Below are 18,042 nucleotides of genomic sequence, written 5' to 3'. Positions count from 1 at the left end.
AATAGACTCCTCCATTGGCAGGTGCATGACACAGCCACTACTAGCGACCATCGCCTCATCACTTACAGTGTCACCGATTCTGCTCTCCCTCGTCAAGTGCCTATCCAGGATATTGTAAGATTCTCTACTAAAACAGCGAACTGGGACCAGTTTGACAATGTAATTCAAGATGCTCTTCATGATCCAGCTAGCAACTTCTACCAATCAATGAACAGTGCGCAGAAAACAGACTTTGTGCAGAGTCTGCTCCTCAAAGCTTCAGAGGCTTCCATGAAAAAATGTTCCAGGAAACCAAGATCTGTTCCATGGTGGTCGCAGGAACTCACTAACCTGCGCAATTCTCTGAAGCGCGCTCGGAAAGAATACCAACGCAAGAGAAGGACTGAACCTGCTCACATTGCAGAACAGTATAGAGACCGATTCAAAGCAGTCCGCCGTGAATATACTAACAAAATTTACCATGCCAAGCAAAGCTCCTGGCGTTCCCTTGTCGAGACTGAGGGGAACCGGAATCCGTGGGGTTTAGTCCACAAACTCTTGAGGAATAAGCTGGGATCCACGGATGTCATACACTCTGTCCGCTCTGATGACTCGTCTGAGACTACACACTGGGAAGATACAATCAACCGGATTCTGGATGAACTAATATATCAGGACAACACCAACTCTGACACTGACATCCACAGGAAGATAGCAGTACAAAATTCCAGCTTCCAGCCAGACAATATGGAGGAACCATTCACAGAGGAAGAAGTCGATGCAGCAATTAAAAAAATCAAAAAAGGTAAAGCCCCTGGAATGGATTTTATTGAAGGCGAGACTGTGCAACGTCTCTGGGCCATAGCTCCAATGATACTTCTTCAGCTCTTCAACACCTGTCTGAATGAGGGTAACTTTCCATCACATTGGAAGCATGCTAACCTGAGGCTCTTACCTAAGGATCCCACAGGTACCTCCAAGGCATATCGCCCGATTGCGCTGCTTCCCATTCTCGGCAAGGTTTTTGAGAGACTGCTGCTCTCCCGCTTCCAACCCCGATATGAAGCCAGTGGTTTGGCATCCTCGCTTCAATTTGGATTCAAACAAGGGTGCTCCACAATTGATGCTCTATCCAAAACCCTCAAAGTTGCAGAACAGTCGGATGCAACTTATGTACTGGCAATCTTCATTGACTTCAAAGGAGCTTTTGACACAGTGTGGTGGCCGGGCGTTCTTCAGAGGGCCAGAGTCTCTAACTGCACTGGAATTTCTACCACTGCCTCAAAAGCTACTTCTCTAACCGCAAGGTCAGCATCAAAACAAAATATCACTGCATCACCCGACATCTAACCCGAGGCTGTCCCCAGGGCTCCATCCTGGGGCCAGCTGTCTGGAATATGATACTCGACGACTGGCTCCTGAGGGACTACCCACACACTACTCAGCTTTCTTATGCCGACGACATGGTTATTATCATTGAGGGCCCCACCCGCGCCACCATAGAAACCCAGGCTACGGTTGTTCTCGCTGCTCTGTCCGTATGGGCCACGGAAAATAAACTCTCAGTCTCCACTGAGAAGAGCAAAACCCTCCTATTAAAAGGCAAACTGGACTTCTCCAGACCTCCTACCATACGTTTTAATGGCCGCCCACTGAAAAACTACCGATCGGTGAAGTATCTGGGAGTAATTTTGGACGACAGGAGAACTTTCATTCCTCATATCCAAGCTATCAAAGAAAAGATAAAAAATTACATCACTATGTTAGCACGCTTTACCCGCAAGGACTGGGGTCTTAAAGGACCAACTCAACGCCTTTTATATTCAGCAGTATTTATACCAATTGTTACATATGGAGCTGCAGTATGGTACCGCCGAATGACTTTAGTGCATGCTCAACGTAAAATTCAGCAAATTCAACGACTTATGCTACTACAAATGACCCGCGCATGTAGAACGACATCAACTGCCGCCCTACAGCTACTAACAGGCCGCCTCCCTTTGGACCTCCACGTCGCTTTTATCGGACTTTCTCATGCCATCAAGAAGAATAAGGAAGCTGAATTCCTCACTATTCAAACCCGTACCGATACCGACATCAATAAGGAACATAAACGTGTGTGGCTACAATTCATAAACTTATGGCAAACCCGCTGGAATAACTCCACAACTGGTGCAACTACTAAACTTTTCCTTCCTGAGGTAACCTACATCAACGAGCAACGTTCCACTTGGTTCTTCCCTAACGTCTATGCTTCCTTCCTATTAACTGGCCACGGGTCCTTCAAGAGACGCCTTCTAGAGTTCGGCCTAGTCGAGGATGCCCTCTGTACCTGCGGACAACCTGAAGACTGGGATCACGTGATGCACTCATGCAACGTATACTTAGATCTAAGAAACCAACTACTCCTAGACCTCCACACTACATCACTTCGGCCAGAAACCAAGTTATTGGAATCTAATGATGCCTTCCGTGCACTGACCAGTTATGTCAACGAGGTCTTTCGTCGTCGCTGGCATCACCTGCAACTCCCGAACACTACTCCTGGATAACCTCCTCTAGACAGCAACTGATACCCAGCACCGGAAACTTCCAGACATGAAACTGCAAATGGCGGACAGCCCTGTCGACGCCGCTCCGTGAATCTCCATTGTGACGATCCTGGACTCTTTAATTTGAACTTTACCTATTCTCTTCTTCCTACCCACAGTCCTTCTCCAGGACTCCCACAACTGCACCTAGCACTCTTCCTGCTCCGTTTCGCCTGGGAGGATGCCTACGCTCTGTCATCCTCGCTATCTTGTCTGTCTTCCACTTTCCTGTCTCTTCTCCGCTCTTTCCTTGGCCCTCCCCACTCTCGCTCCTGCAAGAGTGTGGACGGCCCATCAGATGTCTTTTACTCCCTGGTCCGGCTCCTCGTGCCAGTGGACGGGTGCTGGGAGGCTCCTTCCTGGTGATCGCGCCTCCCAGTAACGAAGAGGCCAGTCAAACAACACACTACTCACACATAACCCACACTGACAGGCTTTGCTATGTTAACAGAGTATTTAACGCGGATTTGTGGGAAACCACGAGAGCCGCATAACAAAAAACACTATGTCCACTATGTCATACAGTGCTCCCAGAAAGTTGAAATATAGATCGAAATGTATAAAATTTTGTAGCAGTAGGCGCTGAAAATCGCCTAAGGGCTACAATTAAACGCGTTATTGGGAGATCACATGTGACTTGCGCTCTTTAGTGGAGTTTTGCGCACTAAATACTCACCACTTCATAATCCATCGAGGACCTGTGATCAACAGACAAACTATTTTGATATGAGGGGAGCTATGCGGCAATAACAGCATACCAATTGGCAAAGAATAACTTGGGCATCGTATACTTAGATTTCAGTAAACCCTCTGAAAGTGCACCATATAAATTATTTCCAGACAATTCTCCAATGAGAAAAGAAAACTTAGTTAACTTCCATCCTTTTAAAACTCGGTCGTGTTTTATTTTTTGTAGGCAGAAAAGAAGAGTTTACTGCTCTTCTGCTTATTCGCGATGGCACTCAGATTTCTGGTCAACAACATTGCATATCTCTATTGGGGAAGTATACCTTACTTCTAATCTCTCTCTCTCTCTCTCTCTCTCTTTCCACATAAGAACATAACGAATATTACTTTCTCTGTATCAAAAAGTTCTTTGGCTACCGGCGCTACTTTTCTTCTAAACAGCTACCCGCTCTGTACAAATCTCAAATCCGCCTACCATGAAACATTGCTCCCATATCTGGGATGGTGCCCCCAAAATCTCTCTCAATTTTCTAGACTCCATTCAAAAGAGGGTAGTCGGTTTATTTATTGACGCGTATCGTACAGCGTCTCCATTCCCTGTCTCATAGACATTCCCTTTCTGCTGCAAGCTTTTTCTATAGATACTTCCATGGGAACGGTTCTTTTCAATTGGTAACTGTAGTCCCCCATTCCCTTCCAAACCAGTCCGAACACGCGCTGCAACCAGTCAGTATCAATTTACTGTCTAACTTCAACCTCATAGAACCTTTCCCTACATTTATCGTTTCTAATTCTGTTTTCTGGAACAACCTCCCTACCAACCATGCTATCCTCATCTGAGACCAACTACCTGAGCCTCATCGTGAAAAAGGAGCTTAAAAATTCCTGGCATCATTGACGTGATTCGTACTCTGAATTTATAACCCGTTCCTTTGCCTTTAACTACTGCTACCTCTATATTCATTGTCCACCGTAGAACAGGTGATCATACCAACTGTGCTACCAACGAGGGCTTCAGATCTTGGACTGTAAGTATGAATGTGGGTAAACACAATGATTGCAAACATCACTTCCGATTAGTACGATAATAATTAACTCTAAAAATACACTCGTATAGAGAACTTCAACGAATTCACTATGCAACCTGAGGGCCGAGTTTGTTTGTTTTTTGTTTTTTTTTTGTTTTGTCCATTGCATTCCGCTAAATCTGTTGCCACTAATTCCATGAGCAAAGATATTAATTCTTCTCTTCCTTATACATCACTGAGCTGTCATCCGAGGACCGCTGATTAATAACTTTTCTTCATGAAGAAGACCCTAAGTCACCCGCTTGACACTCGAAGGACGGCCATCGAAATTCCACTCGCATGCCGACCAGGAGACATCTTAAACTTTCCCCTCCTACTCGCGCCTTCTTGGCTATCTCCTAGGCAACAGGGATAATTAGAGATTGGGACGTGGTCCGCTAATGATGCCTCCCAGTGAATTCAGGAAGGTGGGGGGGGACGTGAGTTATGATGACTTTGAAGGCCAGAGCATCACTAGGCCGCTCTTGCATTCTCAGGATGTTAACAGCCAGCGATGGGTGGAGCGACTGCGATGTGGTTACGATCGCAAATGTTCAAAAATAAAAATCTTCACCGCTGTCCCAAGAGAGCAGAGTCGGCCTTGAACGCTCTACAAGTGGAGGAAGGGAGACAGATTGTAAACTGGGATTCCCTTCTGGCATCTTAAGAAAGTTATAAGTAGGGAAGAAAAACCGTAATATCTTCTCGCAAACATCAGTTGAAACGAAGAAATTTTTGGCTTTACATTCATTGCGAGTGGTACAACAGGTGGATTCCTCACGGATCGGTGTTAAGCTGATCTCTATTTCTAATGATCATCAATTCGATCACGTTGGGGAAAAACCCATAAAAATTCCTTGCGTCATTAACGAGATTTGAACTCAGGTCTTTTCAACCCGGTGTGGGGAGGACCATGATTGTGACCACTGTGCTACCCACGTGGGCATTGTTGGGACAGGTGGTTTACAATTGGAGGCAGACCTTGAGTTTGTTGCAGATTTGTTCCGAAAAACGGCAATTATAGTTGATTTCTTTTAAATGTAAGGTTATGCATTTGGGGAACAGAAATTCTGGAGTCGCGTATAAGCCAGGGAGAGAACAGCTAAAAAGGATTCATGAGGAAAAAGGTGTTGGATTCAATCTGACATGAAATTTTCCAAGCAGTATGAACAAGGAGGATAGGAAGACCCGTGGTGTCCTGTCTGTGATTTACAGGACCTTTTTCTAGTAGGAAGAGGACGTAATTATCCCTCTTTATAAAGCGATAGTTAGACCACACTTGGAACATATAAACTCTAAAAGGAAGGGGTTGAATATGATTGGTCCACTTGACATCGATGGTTCGACTGTTGATGATCCTGCTCAGAGAGCAAACAAACTGAATGAGTATTTTGCATCTACATTCACACGTGAGGAATTATTACAATTTGAAAATGGAAGAAGGTTATCAAATTGTAGCAGTGTGCTTAATGATTTTGAAATAACTGAGAGCAAAGTGGAGGAGAAATTGTTGAAGTTAAACATAAGAAAGGCACCTGGGGTGGATGGGATCTATCCAGTTATTTTAAAGGAGGCGGCAAAGCAACTAAGCAAACCTTTAGCCATAATTATGAGAGCATCCTTGGACTCAGGGGAGGTTCCCACGGACTGGAGATGTGCAAATGTGTCCCCGATTCACAAAGGTGGATCGAAGGGTGACACGAGTAATTACAGACCAGTTAGTTTAACTTCTGTTCCGGGTAAAATAATGGAGTCGCTGGTTAAAGATGCATTGCAGGATCATCTAGACAAGACTGCAGCAATAATTCAAACACAGCATGGGTTTGTTAAGGGAAAGTCTTGTCTGACAAATTTGATTGGTTATTATGATGTGGTCACAAAGGAACTGGATGCAAAAAATAATTTTTATATCATATACTTGGATTTCAGGAAAGCTTTTGACACTGTTGCGCATGGAAGACTACTGTACAAATTGGAGCAGAATGGTATTAAGGGTAAGTTGCTACAATGGATAAAAGGATGGTTAAGTGGGAGAAGACAGAGGGTGGTAATCAATGGGTGCTGCTCTTCGTGGACTAATGTTATTAGTGGAGTCCCACAGGGTTCGGTGTTGGGTCCACTGTTGTTTTGTGTATTTATCAATGATATTGATGAAGGTATATCAGGCTTAATGTCGAAGTTTGCAGATGACACAAAGGTTGGCAGGGTTGTTAATGACAGTAATGGCAGTGTGCTACTGCAACAGGATCTAGATAATTTGGGCAGGTGGGCTAAGAAGTGGCAACTGAAGTTCAACCTTGACAAATGCAAAGTACTGCATATGGGTAGAAGTAACCCCAGAGAAACGTACCAACTGTGTGGTACTACACTTAAGGTGGTAGAAAATGAAAAAGACCTGGGAGTAATTGTGCAGTCAGATATGAAGTTTTCTGAGCAGTGCAGACAGGCTGCTAGGGCGGGTCATGGGGTTTTGTCAATGATATATAGGAATTTTGCTAGCAGGGAAAAGGAGGTGATTGTCCCTCTGTATAAGGCAATGGTCAGGCCACGCCTTGAGTACTGCGTACAGGTCTGGAGGCCTCATTTTAGGAAGGATGTAGATTTGCTTGAGCGTGTACAGAGAAGAGCAACACGATTGGTGAGGGGAATGAAGGGATTCTCTTACCAAGAGAGGCTTAAGTTCTGCAAATTGCAGTGGCTGGAGACTAGGCACCTGCGCGGTGATCTGATTGAGGTCTATAAGGCCTTGAATGGGTTGAGCACGCTGAATTCTGATGGGATCCTTCCATTTGTTCAGATTACGAACCTACGGGGACATAAGTTCAAATTAAGAAAGGACAGAGGTAGAATAGATGTGCGGAAATTTGCCTTTAGCCAGCGGGTGGTTTATTGCTGGAACAAACTTCCATCTGTCGTTGTGGAAGTTGATAGGTTAAATAAATTTAAGGAGGAACTGGACAGGCATTTGGAGGGAATGGTGTGATTTTTTTTTTTTTTTTTTTTGGCTGATGCTGCATAAGCTCCTACACTTGCTTTCTTGCATCATGTGCCACTACCACTACTACTACTACTACTACTACATCCAGGTCTGGAGGGGGCACGTAAAAAAACACTTAAATTCTGGAGACGGTTTAGAGAAGGTGACTAGATTGGTGACGAGTGCAAAGCGATGCACCTGCGAAGAACAGTTGAGAAGGTGTGGACTGCAAAGTTTGACAACCAGACGCCTAAGGGAAGACATGATTGAGATATAAGATATATAGGGCTGGATGGAATGAATAAGCAAGGTCTGTTGTCCCTCGTGGGACAACAGTGAATAGCAGAAGACTGAAGACGCCTCCGTAGCCAGGTGGGCAGGAGCACAAGTGCGTAGCACACTCTTCTTGATTAGACCAATGTTCGAGCCCGTGACCACCAAATATGGAGGATACGGAAAGGTCAGGGAATGACCACCGCATATTCCCCGAGCAATATGGCCCTAGTTGCTAATGCTCCTAAAAACCAAATTCAAATAACAAACAACAGAAGACTGAACCTTAAGAAATTCAGCAATGGACAGCGGGTTGTCGAACACTGGAATAAGTTGCCTTCCAATGTTGCAGAAGCAGTCAGTGTGGCTAGGTTCAAGGCAGAATCCGGTAGTTACCCTGTGGGAGTGTATTTAATAACTTTTTCATGTATAATTTTATTTTTTTGATTGATTTTCCCTTACTAATACTAATTTTGTTAGGGCTGGGGGAGATAAAAAATATCTGTCGTGTTAGGTCCATCCGAGAATTACTTTATATACTCGTGTATTGTCCATAAATTGCAATTGCACATGTCCCGTGGTCGGTTTATTGGAAAAAAAAAACGAAAACCGTGCTGTGTTTGCCTGAGACCAATGAATTCAACCATGAAGTGAAAAAAAAAAAAAAAAAAAAAAAATCATAAAAGATCCTTTCGTCGTTGATTGGATTCGAACCCGGCCTTTACATCCAGTGGGGAAAGAACGGTGATTATAATCACTATGCCACTTATTTATTTAGAAGACTGTTAGGTGTGTGAGGGGGTAGGCAGAAAGGCATAAATTCTGTTTGCGATCAAACAAATTCGCCTCGATATTTATTGCTATATCAACCTTCCGGAATTAATGAGAGCAGACATTTCCTGGGTTCCTATAGATACATTCCTCGAGGACAGAAAGCATTTTCTTCCTCTTCTCGAAGGTGCCATGGCGAGCCCCATTGTAATCCTTGCAGTGGAAATTCTGTTTGGCAGGTGGCCCGGCTGGAAGGTAATTCGATCTCCAGCAGAGCGAGGATGATTTCCCCATAGTTACATCGAAGTGCCCTCTAATGAGTCCGATGATTCATTCGGCCGCGTGTGAATCCTCTGGGAACTGCACACCCCGCTACGAGATCTCCATTGATTACTCCACTGACGACCTTCCTTCGGGCAATATGCACGAACCTCTGCGCGTGTTATTATATCTTTGGACGAGTGAATTAAGGATCCGCTCGCCGGTGTTGAGAGTTCCAATCACGTGATCGCGTTAAGAGAGGTCGGTGTTTCGCCATTTCGATACCTCATGTTGTCGAATGGGTGTGGCCGCACCTGCCATTAATATTAAAGACGCGGTTACAACAGCCACGGCTATTCCGTAGCCCCTGACGGTAATCGACGTTCACCCGGCATTGCACACGTGTTCGTATCAGTGGCGGCACATCTACGATGACATTGCAAACGGATTGTCGACCGCCAACTGGGGTTGCTGCGAAACTCGCCGATCGTTAAGCGCAAAAGAACATTTCTGTGCACTCCCCAAGTTTTAATCCGCGGCAGCCCATGACGTAAGGAGTGTTCCCGATATTCTGGGATAAATTGCTCGGAGTGGAGTGGTGGGGGAGGAGCTCGGGAAAGTTGATTTACGCGAAGAGAAATTCTTTGCTCGAAGTTCCGGAGCGAATAAATACGCTGACGCAACCCTCTCGTTACTCTGCCGAGGCGAACCTTTTCACCGAACACTTTAATGACCTGAAAGTGAGCGCGAGTGTCGACGCAGTTTATTCGCATTCGGAGGAGGGTGAAAGGACTTCATTCAAACGCTTTCTACTCTCGAATTGAGAAGTTTACAAAAACGGTTATGCCGACATCGTTCCACAAACCAATTACTTTCAACACCACCCCGAACAACCTCCACGGCATCTCATTAGCGGAATAAAATCTTAAATCCCGTTTTAACACATCGGCGCAAGGTCATAATCCCGCAACTCTGGCGGGCGCTTTTGGTTTTTATATCCGGAATTGGAAACATGAAAACGGCTACGTTTTCCGGGGGGGGGGGGGGGTCTACGAATAAAACGAGTCCTGGTACCTGTCAGAAACCGATCGAGTCACCTCACTGCTGACGTCAAAGATAACGCTCGACGTTGCATTACGACAACACGAGTCCAATATTAGAATTTCTTCCACGAGTTCCATTCCTTGCTGTAAACAGGTGCGTGGTATCCAAGGCAACCGCAGGTAACCGGCTCAGACGATTTTAAGTAGACTCGATATTCTGCATTTTAGGACACGTGTCCTTTCTCCCCAATTCCTCCCACGGCATCCGGCCCCATCTTCAGGCAGACGAAATAAGTAAAAAAATCTTCCATACAACACATGCCAAGATGGTGGCTTTAAGGCAGTTATAAGTGTCCCTTGAAGACTACCAGACCTATCCTATTTGTACTTTACATCAATAAATCTCTCTCTCTATCTGATCAGGATGGAGATATCATCGACACAGATAAAGACCCTAACCTTCAACTCAAAATCTCTGCCTTGCTCTCTGTACTGCATAATTGGCTTCAAAAGAATCTGCTTATACTGAATCCAGAAAAATCCAAATATATGGTGTTTAGAACGAAAAATAAATCACTAAATACAAATTTCTAAATGATGTACAAAGGAAAAGAACTCCAAAGAGTGAATGATACAAAGTTTCTAGGAACCTGGCTTGATGATGAGCTGAGTTGGAATAAACAGATGATCACCTTACGAAAGAAGACTCCGTCACCAGCGGGAAAGCCTCTGCTTGGGTGTCCCCTTCCCTTATCAGTCTAGTATTCCTTTCCTTAGTTCAGCCTCACCTCACCTATGGAATCTTCTTATGGGGTACCACCACCTGTCAAGAAAAGAATCAACTCCATTCTCAATCGATGCGTTCGTTCAATTTTAGGCTTTCCCTGGAATGCATCGGTGAGTTCGAGATACAAGGAAGTGAGACTCCTCAGCATCTATCAACTGCTATAGAAAGCCGAGGCGGTCTTTGTTTACAATGCTTTGAAGACACCAGAGTTTCTTCCTCTCTTCAGATCCTTTTTCATAACCGTAGAAGAAAAAATATCGTACAATCTAAGAAATGAAGCAAACCTTACACTTTTCCGAAAAATATAAAATACAGAGGCGCTAAAACCTGGAATAACCTTCCTGAAAATATGAAAAATGCCACTTCACTAAACCGGTCCAAAAAGCTCAAAGAGCTTGTCCTAATTGAACACATCACCCACCAGGGATGTCTGATTCAAATCACCTTCAGCTCAACTCCAGAATGTTAAAAACATAAAGGAAATGCATTACCAATTTGGAAATTATCTAAATAAGTTAAAGGAATATGCGTCAAGAAGCTTGTGACATTCAATGCAATTATTTCATCACTTTTTTTCCCTTTCATAATTCTAATTTGTAAAAGTTGCAAAGTTCATTGGTAATCAATTAGTAATGAACTCTGTAATTAAGGTACAAATACGTCCGTTCTATTTATTATTTATTTTGTTCAATAACACCTGTAAAATCTGAGAACTGTTTTAGTTGTTATCTGATATCTTTTTGAAAGGGAACACCCCCTAAAAAGCCTTTGGCTTATGGGTTCTCCCTCCCTTTTTGCTGTTATCTACCAACAAGTGTAACATAACATAGGAATAAATAAATTATCAACAATCAGACATGCGCATGCTCAAGTAGAAATTAATGCTTGGCAGTACCACGAATGTCCTTTAAGAAATATTACCTGCTCCAGACTCTCTTCTTCCACCACCAGCTTTGCTTCCAGACTTTGTCGAGTCTCCACGAACGCTCTCCTCTCGCGCCTTTCGGTGAAGAAATAGGAAAGCAGTCCGACGAGGTTCGAACCCAGGAACAGCAGCAAGTTGGCTCCTAGCTGGAAAAATGAGGCGATTAGTACAGAAGAAGATATTTTGGCATCGCGTTGTGCGACTCAGCTGTGTTTTAGTTCTTACCTGGTGTCGTAAGGGGCCAAGCGACATTTCTTCGGGAAGGGATGCGCCTCCGCCTTATTTAGAACAAAAGTTTCACGCTTAAACAACAAAAAAAATAGTTTCTCAGTGGGTATACAGGGTGGTTGTATAATAACCTTTGAGGACTCATTTGTCCAAGTAGTGATTGTTTTGATCCTTGTGGGCAAACAGCTAGCTGGTTGATAAAATCATTTTCACCTAGTGGAACAAACTTGAACTATTCAATTATAACGGCCTACATACTGATTTCAAGATCCTCAGTTCTCTGTGCTCCTATTCAAAGCAACTGTACTCCCTATACTAGAGTTTGCTTCTCCTATATGCAACCCACACTATGCACACTTCATACAGCAAACAGAATCGCTGCTGATGAAATTTATCCACTATCTTTCCAGCCGTAATCCCATGTTTTACCACCAAATCTTCTGCCCGAATCTCTGTTCGTACTTCAAGCTCCAATCTTTGGAAGCTTGGCGAACTGTTCTCAATCTAAAACTGTTGTATCATATCTTCACTTGTTCAACCTACCTGCCAGCTCTTCTATGCCATACTGATCTTCACTCTCCAGCGGTGGCTACTAGACGGAAGGCTGCATTCCACATTGGTAACTCTGATTAGAGATATCCAGGAACTCCTTCTTCAGAAGAACACGAACAAGTTTGATCTGTATATGGCTGTGAACAAGAAAGAGTTTCATAGAACTATTTGCAGTAGGTTGACTGGCTGACGGATGAGTTCTGGGTTAAAGATGTCCTCATTAATTCGTGTGAATGTGATGATATCTACTGCAGCTAACTGCTCTTTGCGATTTTTCATAGCGCTGAACTTGAAGTCTTTGAATACCTTTTTGTTATTTCCTTAAATTTGACTTTTCCCGTTTGAAGAACTTGCATTGTACATAGTGTATTCTTCTATTTATTTTTATGTTTTGTACAATCTTTATTCTCTTGTCGTTTTTCTGCTCTGTTATGCGCTCTTCTCTGGGCAATTGACCAATCATACTCTACGCCTTCACCAACAAGCACTACAGCTTTGTCCTTATGAAAAGTCATTACGTACATTCATCTCCACAATAACCCACTTGGCAGCAGTCCAACCTTGGGATGGGGGGGATTAAATGGGCTGCCTGTTGTGTATATTATACGAGTGTTAAAAAAAAAAAATATATATATATAAATATAAATCCAACCAACTTGATCTAATAGTTGTATTGGTGCACATCAATGAACTTTGTTTTTTAAAGGAACGTGTCGTTGTGAATCCATGTGCTTTCGACAGGTGTTTTCACTGTTTAAAAAAAAATTCTGAAAAAACATTCAGAACAACCATATTTTTCAATGCCATCAGAGTTTAAAATATTTCACCTTTCCTGGAGTTTTTCGATTTCTCAAACTGCGCGACAGAAATCGCGCTCTGAGCTGGCGCATTGTCATAGTGAAGAATCCATTGAATTGGCCAAATAATAATTTCTGAATAAACAATTCCGGTGATATAAAGGAAATGCAACTTCGACATCGCTTTCATGAACATTTCTTAATAAGTTGGTGAAATTGATCCAGCCGGTACTGCTTTACGTTTCCCAAGCTCAACGATAACCTGCGAGCTTCAGCTTGCAGGTTATCGTCCCTTTATTCCAACGTTCTGTAAATTCTGAGCCACAGCAGACGCAGGGAAAGGCAATTGACCAATCATACTCTGTGCCTCCACCAACAAGCACTGCAGCTTCGTCCTTATGAAAAGTCATTACATTCAGCTCCACAATAACCCACTTGGCAGCAGTCCAAGCCTTGGGATGGGGAGGAGGGGGTTAAACGGGCTGCCTGCAAAGCGGAACAGACGTGAAGAACCTGTTGGCTTCCCTGACTGCTCCGCTACCCAAACACCAGTCACGCTAATCACATGAAAATGATTCTGCGCAGAAGGTCATTCAAAAGCCATCATCGACTCCAAGAAATGGTTGGTGGCTGTATTTAAATAAACAAACGTTGCGTTCATACTCTGGTACGACCACATCAGTCAAAGCGGTTTAAAATTAATCATTTCGAAGAGAATACAATCATTACCGTATTTAACAGTCAACTGAGCTTGAATCAGGATCAATTCAAATGCGTGTGCTACAGCACTTCCGTTTCACAACGCTACTAAATAATAATAATTAAAACAGATGATTTATATGAAAGTTTTCTCATGTGCACGAAATATTAAGACATGCGCAGTGAGGATTATTTGACTTTTCATTCTGTCTTTTCACTAGCGTAACTTAACAGTGACAGAGTGCTGTCTTTACCATTTTCTTTTATTAACATCTGCATTGATTTTACCCAGCTGGTTATTCACAGTCACTTTTTTTATTTTTTTATTTTTTTGCACAAAAAACTGTGTTGATCAACAAGCTCCTCATAGTTTGTTGAACTTCGATTTCCTTTAAGTGCCTCGAAGTCATTCTGCTGTAGTAGAATGCCTTCGATGCACTCTGCTAAAACGAATACATTGAGGACATCGTCAAAAGGACTGTCTTTCATTAACATTTTCATTTGTGGTTCAATGAACATTCCCCGTTTTATCTTCTTATCACTGTATCCATGGAATTCTTGTTCCTAATATTAGATCTTCCTTCTTCTTTGTCCAGCTCTTTTAAAAGCCTTTTACAACAATTTGATAAAAAGAGGAAATGAAAAGCCTTTTATACATTAAACCAGAGGTCGATGTTAAAGGTTCTTTTCCATGAATACACGCTGTTCCAGAGAACCATTTTTTTGCAAATACAATGGAATCACCGTTGCGCTGCAGTCTCATTCACAGAAGACAGCAAAATTTTGTCAAACCAAAGTTCTAAATATGGAGAGCCAGCGTGCAACAAATCACTGAAAAATTATTATTATATTTTTCAATATTCTCCATTCTGAGATTTTTTCTGTCCCTGACGAGTACTGGTACCAACTGCATTGGGTGGTCGGTTGTGTCCGGTTACTTTTATTTTTATTGCTCGAGGAACTCTCTGACTATCCTACAGGCGTCCAGGATCGCGGCTTTCTATAGTTCCATGTAAGTGTTCTCTAGGAGGCCTATTGATGCTAGATTTTTATGAAGGCTCTTTGGTAGCATGCCGGTGGTTGACACGATGATTGCAAAGGTCACTACTTGTTGCATATGCCACATATCTTTGCCTTCTATCTTTGATCTTGTACTTCCTGATATTTTCAGGCGCCTCCGTAGCCAGGTGGGAAGGAGCAGCAGTGCGTAGCACACGCTTCTTGATTAGACCGGGGTTCGAGCCCGTCATCACCAAATACGGAGGATGCGGAAAGGTCTGGAATGACCACCGCATATCCCGGAGCAATATGGCCTTAGTTGCTAATGCTCCTAAAAACCAAATAACAACAACAATAACAACCTGATATTTTCCTGGTATGTTTTCTGTAGTTTGCTGGTGCTGGGCTTCCAAGCAAATAAAATTATCTGACAGATCCAACGCATGGTTCAATGCTGAAGTCAGAGAAGCATTCAAGTGGAAACAAAAAACTTTCAGAAAATGGAAAAAGTTTCAATACTCAGCTGACTACCAGATGTACAAGAAAGAGCGGACAACCTCCTTAAATACAAAAGAAAAGCAATCCGGCAGCTGGTACTCAACAGAATAAATCACTCCAAAAGTATTGCATCCAAATGCAACAAAGTTTTCCATATGGAAGAGAAGGTATTTCAGGAATGGGTATCTTTGACTTTCAACGAGGTGCCATCAGACCCAAAAACCCCAAAACTGGGCAATTTCCTCATACACTCCAGACAGCCCCTTTCAACTATATCTCTAACAAAGCAAAACCTTATAAATACCATCAATAGACTTCCCAATAAAACTACAATTGGTCCTAATGGTTTTTCTTTATTCATGGTTAAAGTGTGCAGTGCCTTCATTGAGGAGCCCCTTCTGTCAATCTTTAATCAGATATTAAATTCCGGATCAATCCTGAGAATATGGAATCACTACAGGGTACAACCCATACCCAAAAGAAGAAACCCTAAGGAACCTAAGGACTTCAGACCGATCTCGGTGGGCTGCACTCTATTAAAAGTGTTTGAGAAAACTATCTTATCAGCACTAATCCAACAATGCTTCTCTCATAGACCCAAACATCTGCATACCGTGATCCCCAAAAGATCTACATATACAAACTTACTATACACCCTGCTTAAAATTCAAACTGCTCTCAACAGTAAATCTCAGCTGGACGTCACCTTCCTTGATATTTCATCTGCTTATGACAAGCTCTCAATTCCTGCTCTAGATCCTGTAAATATACTTTGGCATTACAGGAAGCCTGCTAAAAGCCATCAACCTCATCCTTACGCCAAGACAACTGATCATCAGCCATAAATCCTTCAAACAGGAGCGTATTATAACGCGGGGAGTACCGCAGGGAGGTGTCCTGTCCGGTTTATGGTTCGCCGCGGCCCTTGAACCTTTCCTCGCAAGGTACACTGTTTTCTCATCATATGCAGATGACCTCAAATTATATATAAAATCAAATGACCCTGAACAAACCCACCTGATAAATCAGCGAGCCGGGGTCCTGATCAACAGCCTTGTAACCTATCTACTGCAGATAGGTCTGGAGCTAAACATATCTGAATCAGCCCAAATCACATTTACAAAAAAGAGAATCAAAAATGACATCACAGCATATCACAACGGAATGCAGATAAGGAAAGTGAAGTCTCACACCGACCTCGGCTTGACTTGGGACGAGGGCCTCACTTTTCAAAACCATTTTTCGACCATGAAAACTATGACTTTTTCGGCGATGTGGACAATTCGACAGGAGCTGACGGGGTTACTCCACGTCGATGTAGTCGGAGGATACGTCCAGCTGTGCCTACAACCAATCGCACTATATGCATCACCAATCTGGTCTTCTGCCCCGACGTCGTACATAAACAGATTCCTGGCAGTCGAGTACTGGTAATGCGATGGATGAACAGAGTCACGGGCAGCGCATTCACCATTTCCAGGGCTGTTTTATATACTAACTTAAATATCACTCCCTGGAGAGTTCACATTGCATCCAGAAATATTCTTCTTCTGTCTCAGATGCTAACTGACGTGATTGACGCCCCTAGTCTTCACGGAGTTATCGCTACTCCACGTGCTGGACGCAGTAATGACAATCCCTACTTACCGTTGTATTCTACACTATCCAACCTGTGCTGTCTGAAGAACTTCTTTCCGAACAATGCAGTTCCCCTTTTCAATACATTGGCCATAGACCCTGTGAAATACTGTGAAGGCAAGCAGTACAGAGTGAAGAGCCTCTCTGAAGCCTACAGCTTGCTTGAACTATAGAAGTATGAAGAAGAAGCTTGAACTAGAAATAGCTAGTAGCTTGAACTAGAAAAAGCTAGGAGCTTGAACTAGAAAAAGCTTGAACTAGGAGCTTGAACTTTATAAATAGGAAGGAATGACCAAAATATAAAATAGCTGTTGGACATCTACTTTTAAATGGTACAGTACTGTGAATAATTTCCTCTTCTAAAGTTGTCGATAATTACATTCTGTAAATAATACTGTAAATGATTCGCACTATTGTAAACATGTTTTGTAAATATTGCATTGTAAAAAATTGCCGTTCTTGCATTTTTGTACACCCTTCTAGCCGGTCGGCGGTGTAAAAGGGGTGAAAGCAATCACTTGCTATTAATAAACGGATTTAATAATAATAATAATAATATGTCCATCGGGTAGGAAGCAATTTCCTTCTTGTTGATGAGGGTTATGTCTGGTCAACTCGTCTTATTATGGCACGGTTTCAGTATAGGCCACTGTAAAAGGGCGAGATTTGTGAGAAGTGTAGGTTTGTGTGTATTATGTGTGCGTTCTGTAGTTATGTTCTGACCACTTGGCTACCCAGAAGCATAAGTCACCTGGAGAGATGACTCTGGGGTGATTACCCTGCGTCCAACGGTAATTTTTTTTTTAATTTTTAATTTTTTATTTATTGTACTACACTGAAAGGACAGAGTTCATGGGACACCGGGTTCCTGGGCAACGCGACGCAATCACCCCTCTAGCTAGTGGAAGAACCCATGGCTAGGCAGGTGTATATATGTACACTACATTCATGTAGACGGTAATTTGATGTCAGTATGTATAAACGTCATGAGTTAACCGACTTTGTAAGAGGGATGATAGTGGGTGCCCGGGTCACTCTATCGTGGAGGTGGTACAAAAATGCCCCTATCCCCCTTCGACAGTATCAAGAGTGTATCGGGAATACGCCATTTTCGGAATAACATCTCATCGTGGACGCGCTGTGGGTGGGGAAAGGTGGTGGATGAACGTGGCCGTCGATGTATGTCTGTCTCGCATTGTTTCAGCCAACCGGAGAGTGACAGTTGCACAAATCACCGCCCACTTCAAGGAGGGAGGTGTCAGAAACGTCT

The 18,042-nt window shown here is 43.1% G+C and overlaps 1 protein-coding gene across 3 annotated transcripts in view; it reads right to left on the bottom strand.

Annotated features, from left to right (window-relative positions):
• Nucleotides 1–18,042, bottom strand: part of LOC150077672 (adenylate cyclase type 3-like) — a 376,378-nt gene that overhangs the window by 233,000 nt on the left and 125,336 nt on the right. For all 3 annotated transcript variants that reach the window (XM_090384272.1, XM_090384271.1, XM_090384273.1), the window contains exon 3: nucleotides 11,358–11,507. In XM_090384272.1, the coding sequence (XP_090240398.1) occupies nucleotides 11,358–11,507 (150 nt within the window). The remainder of the gene's footprint in view (nucleotides 1–11,357; nucleotides 11,508–18,042) is intronic.

This window comes from Mastigoproctus giganteus, chromosome 11 (assembly GCF_048544385.1).
Source record: "Mastigoproctus giganteus isolate SK-2022 chromosome 11, ASM4854438v1, whole genome shotgun sequence".
Lineage (NCBI taxonomy): Eukaryota > Metazoa > Arthropoda > Arachnida > Uropygi > Thelyphonidae > Mastigoproctus > Mastigoproctus giganteus.
Note: the sequence above shows the minus strand (reverse complement) of the source record. Positions and strands in the feature narration are given on the sequence as shown.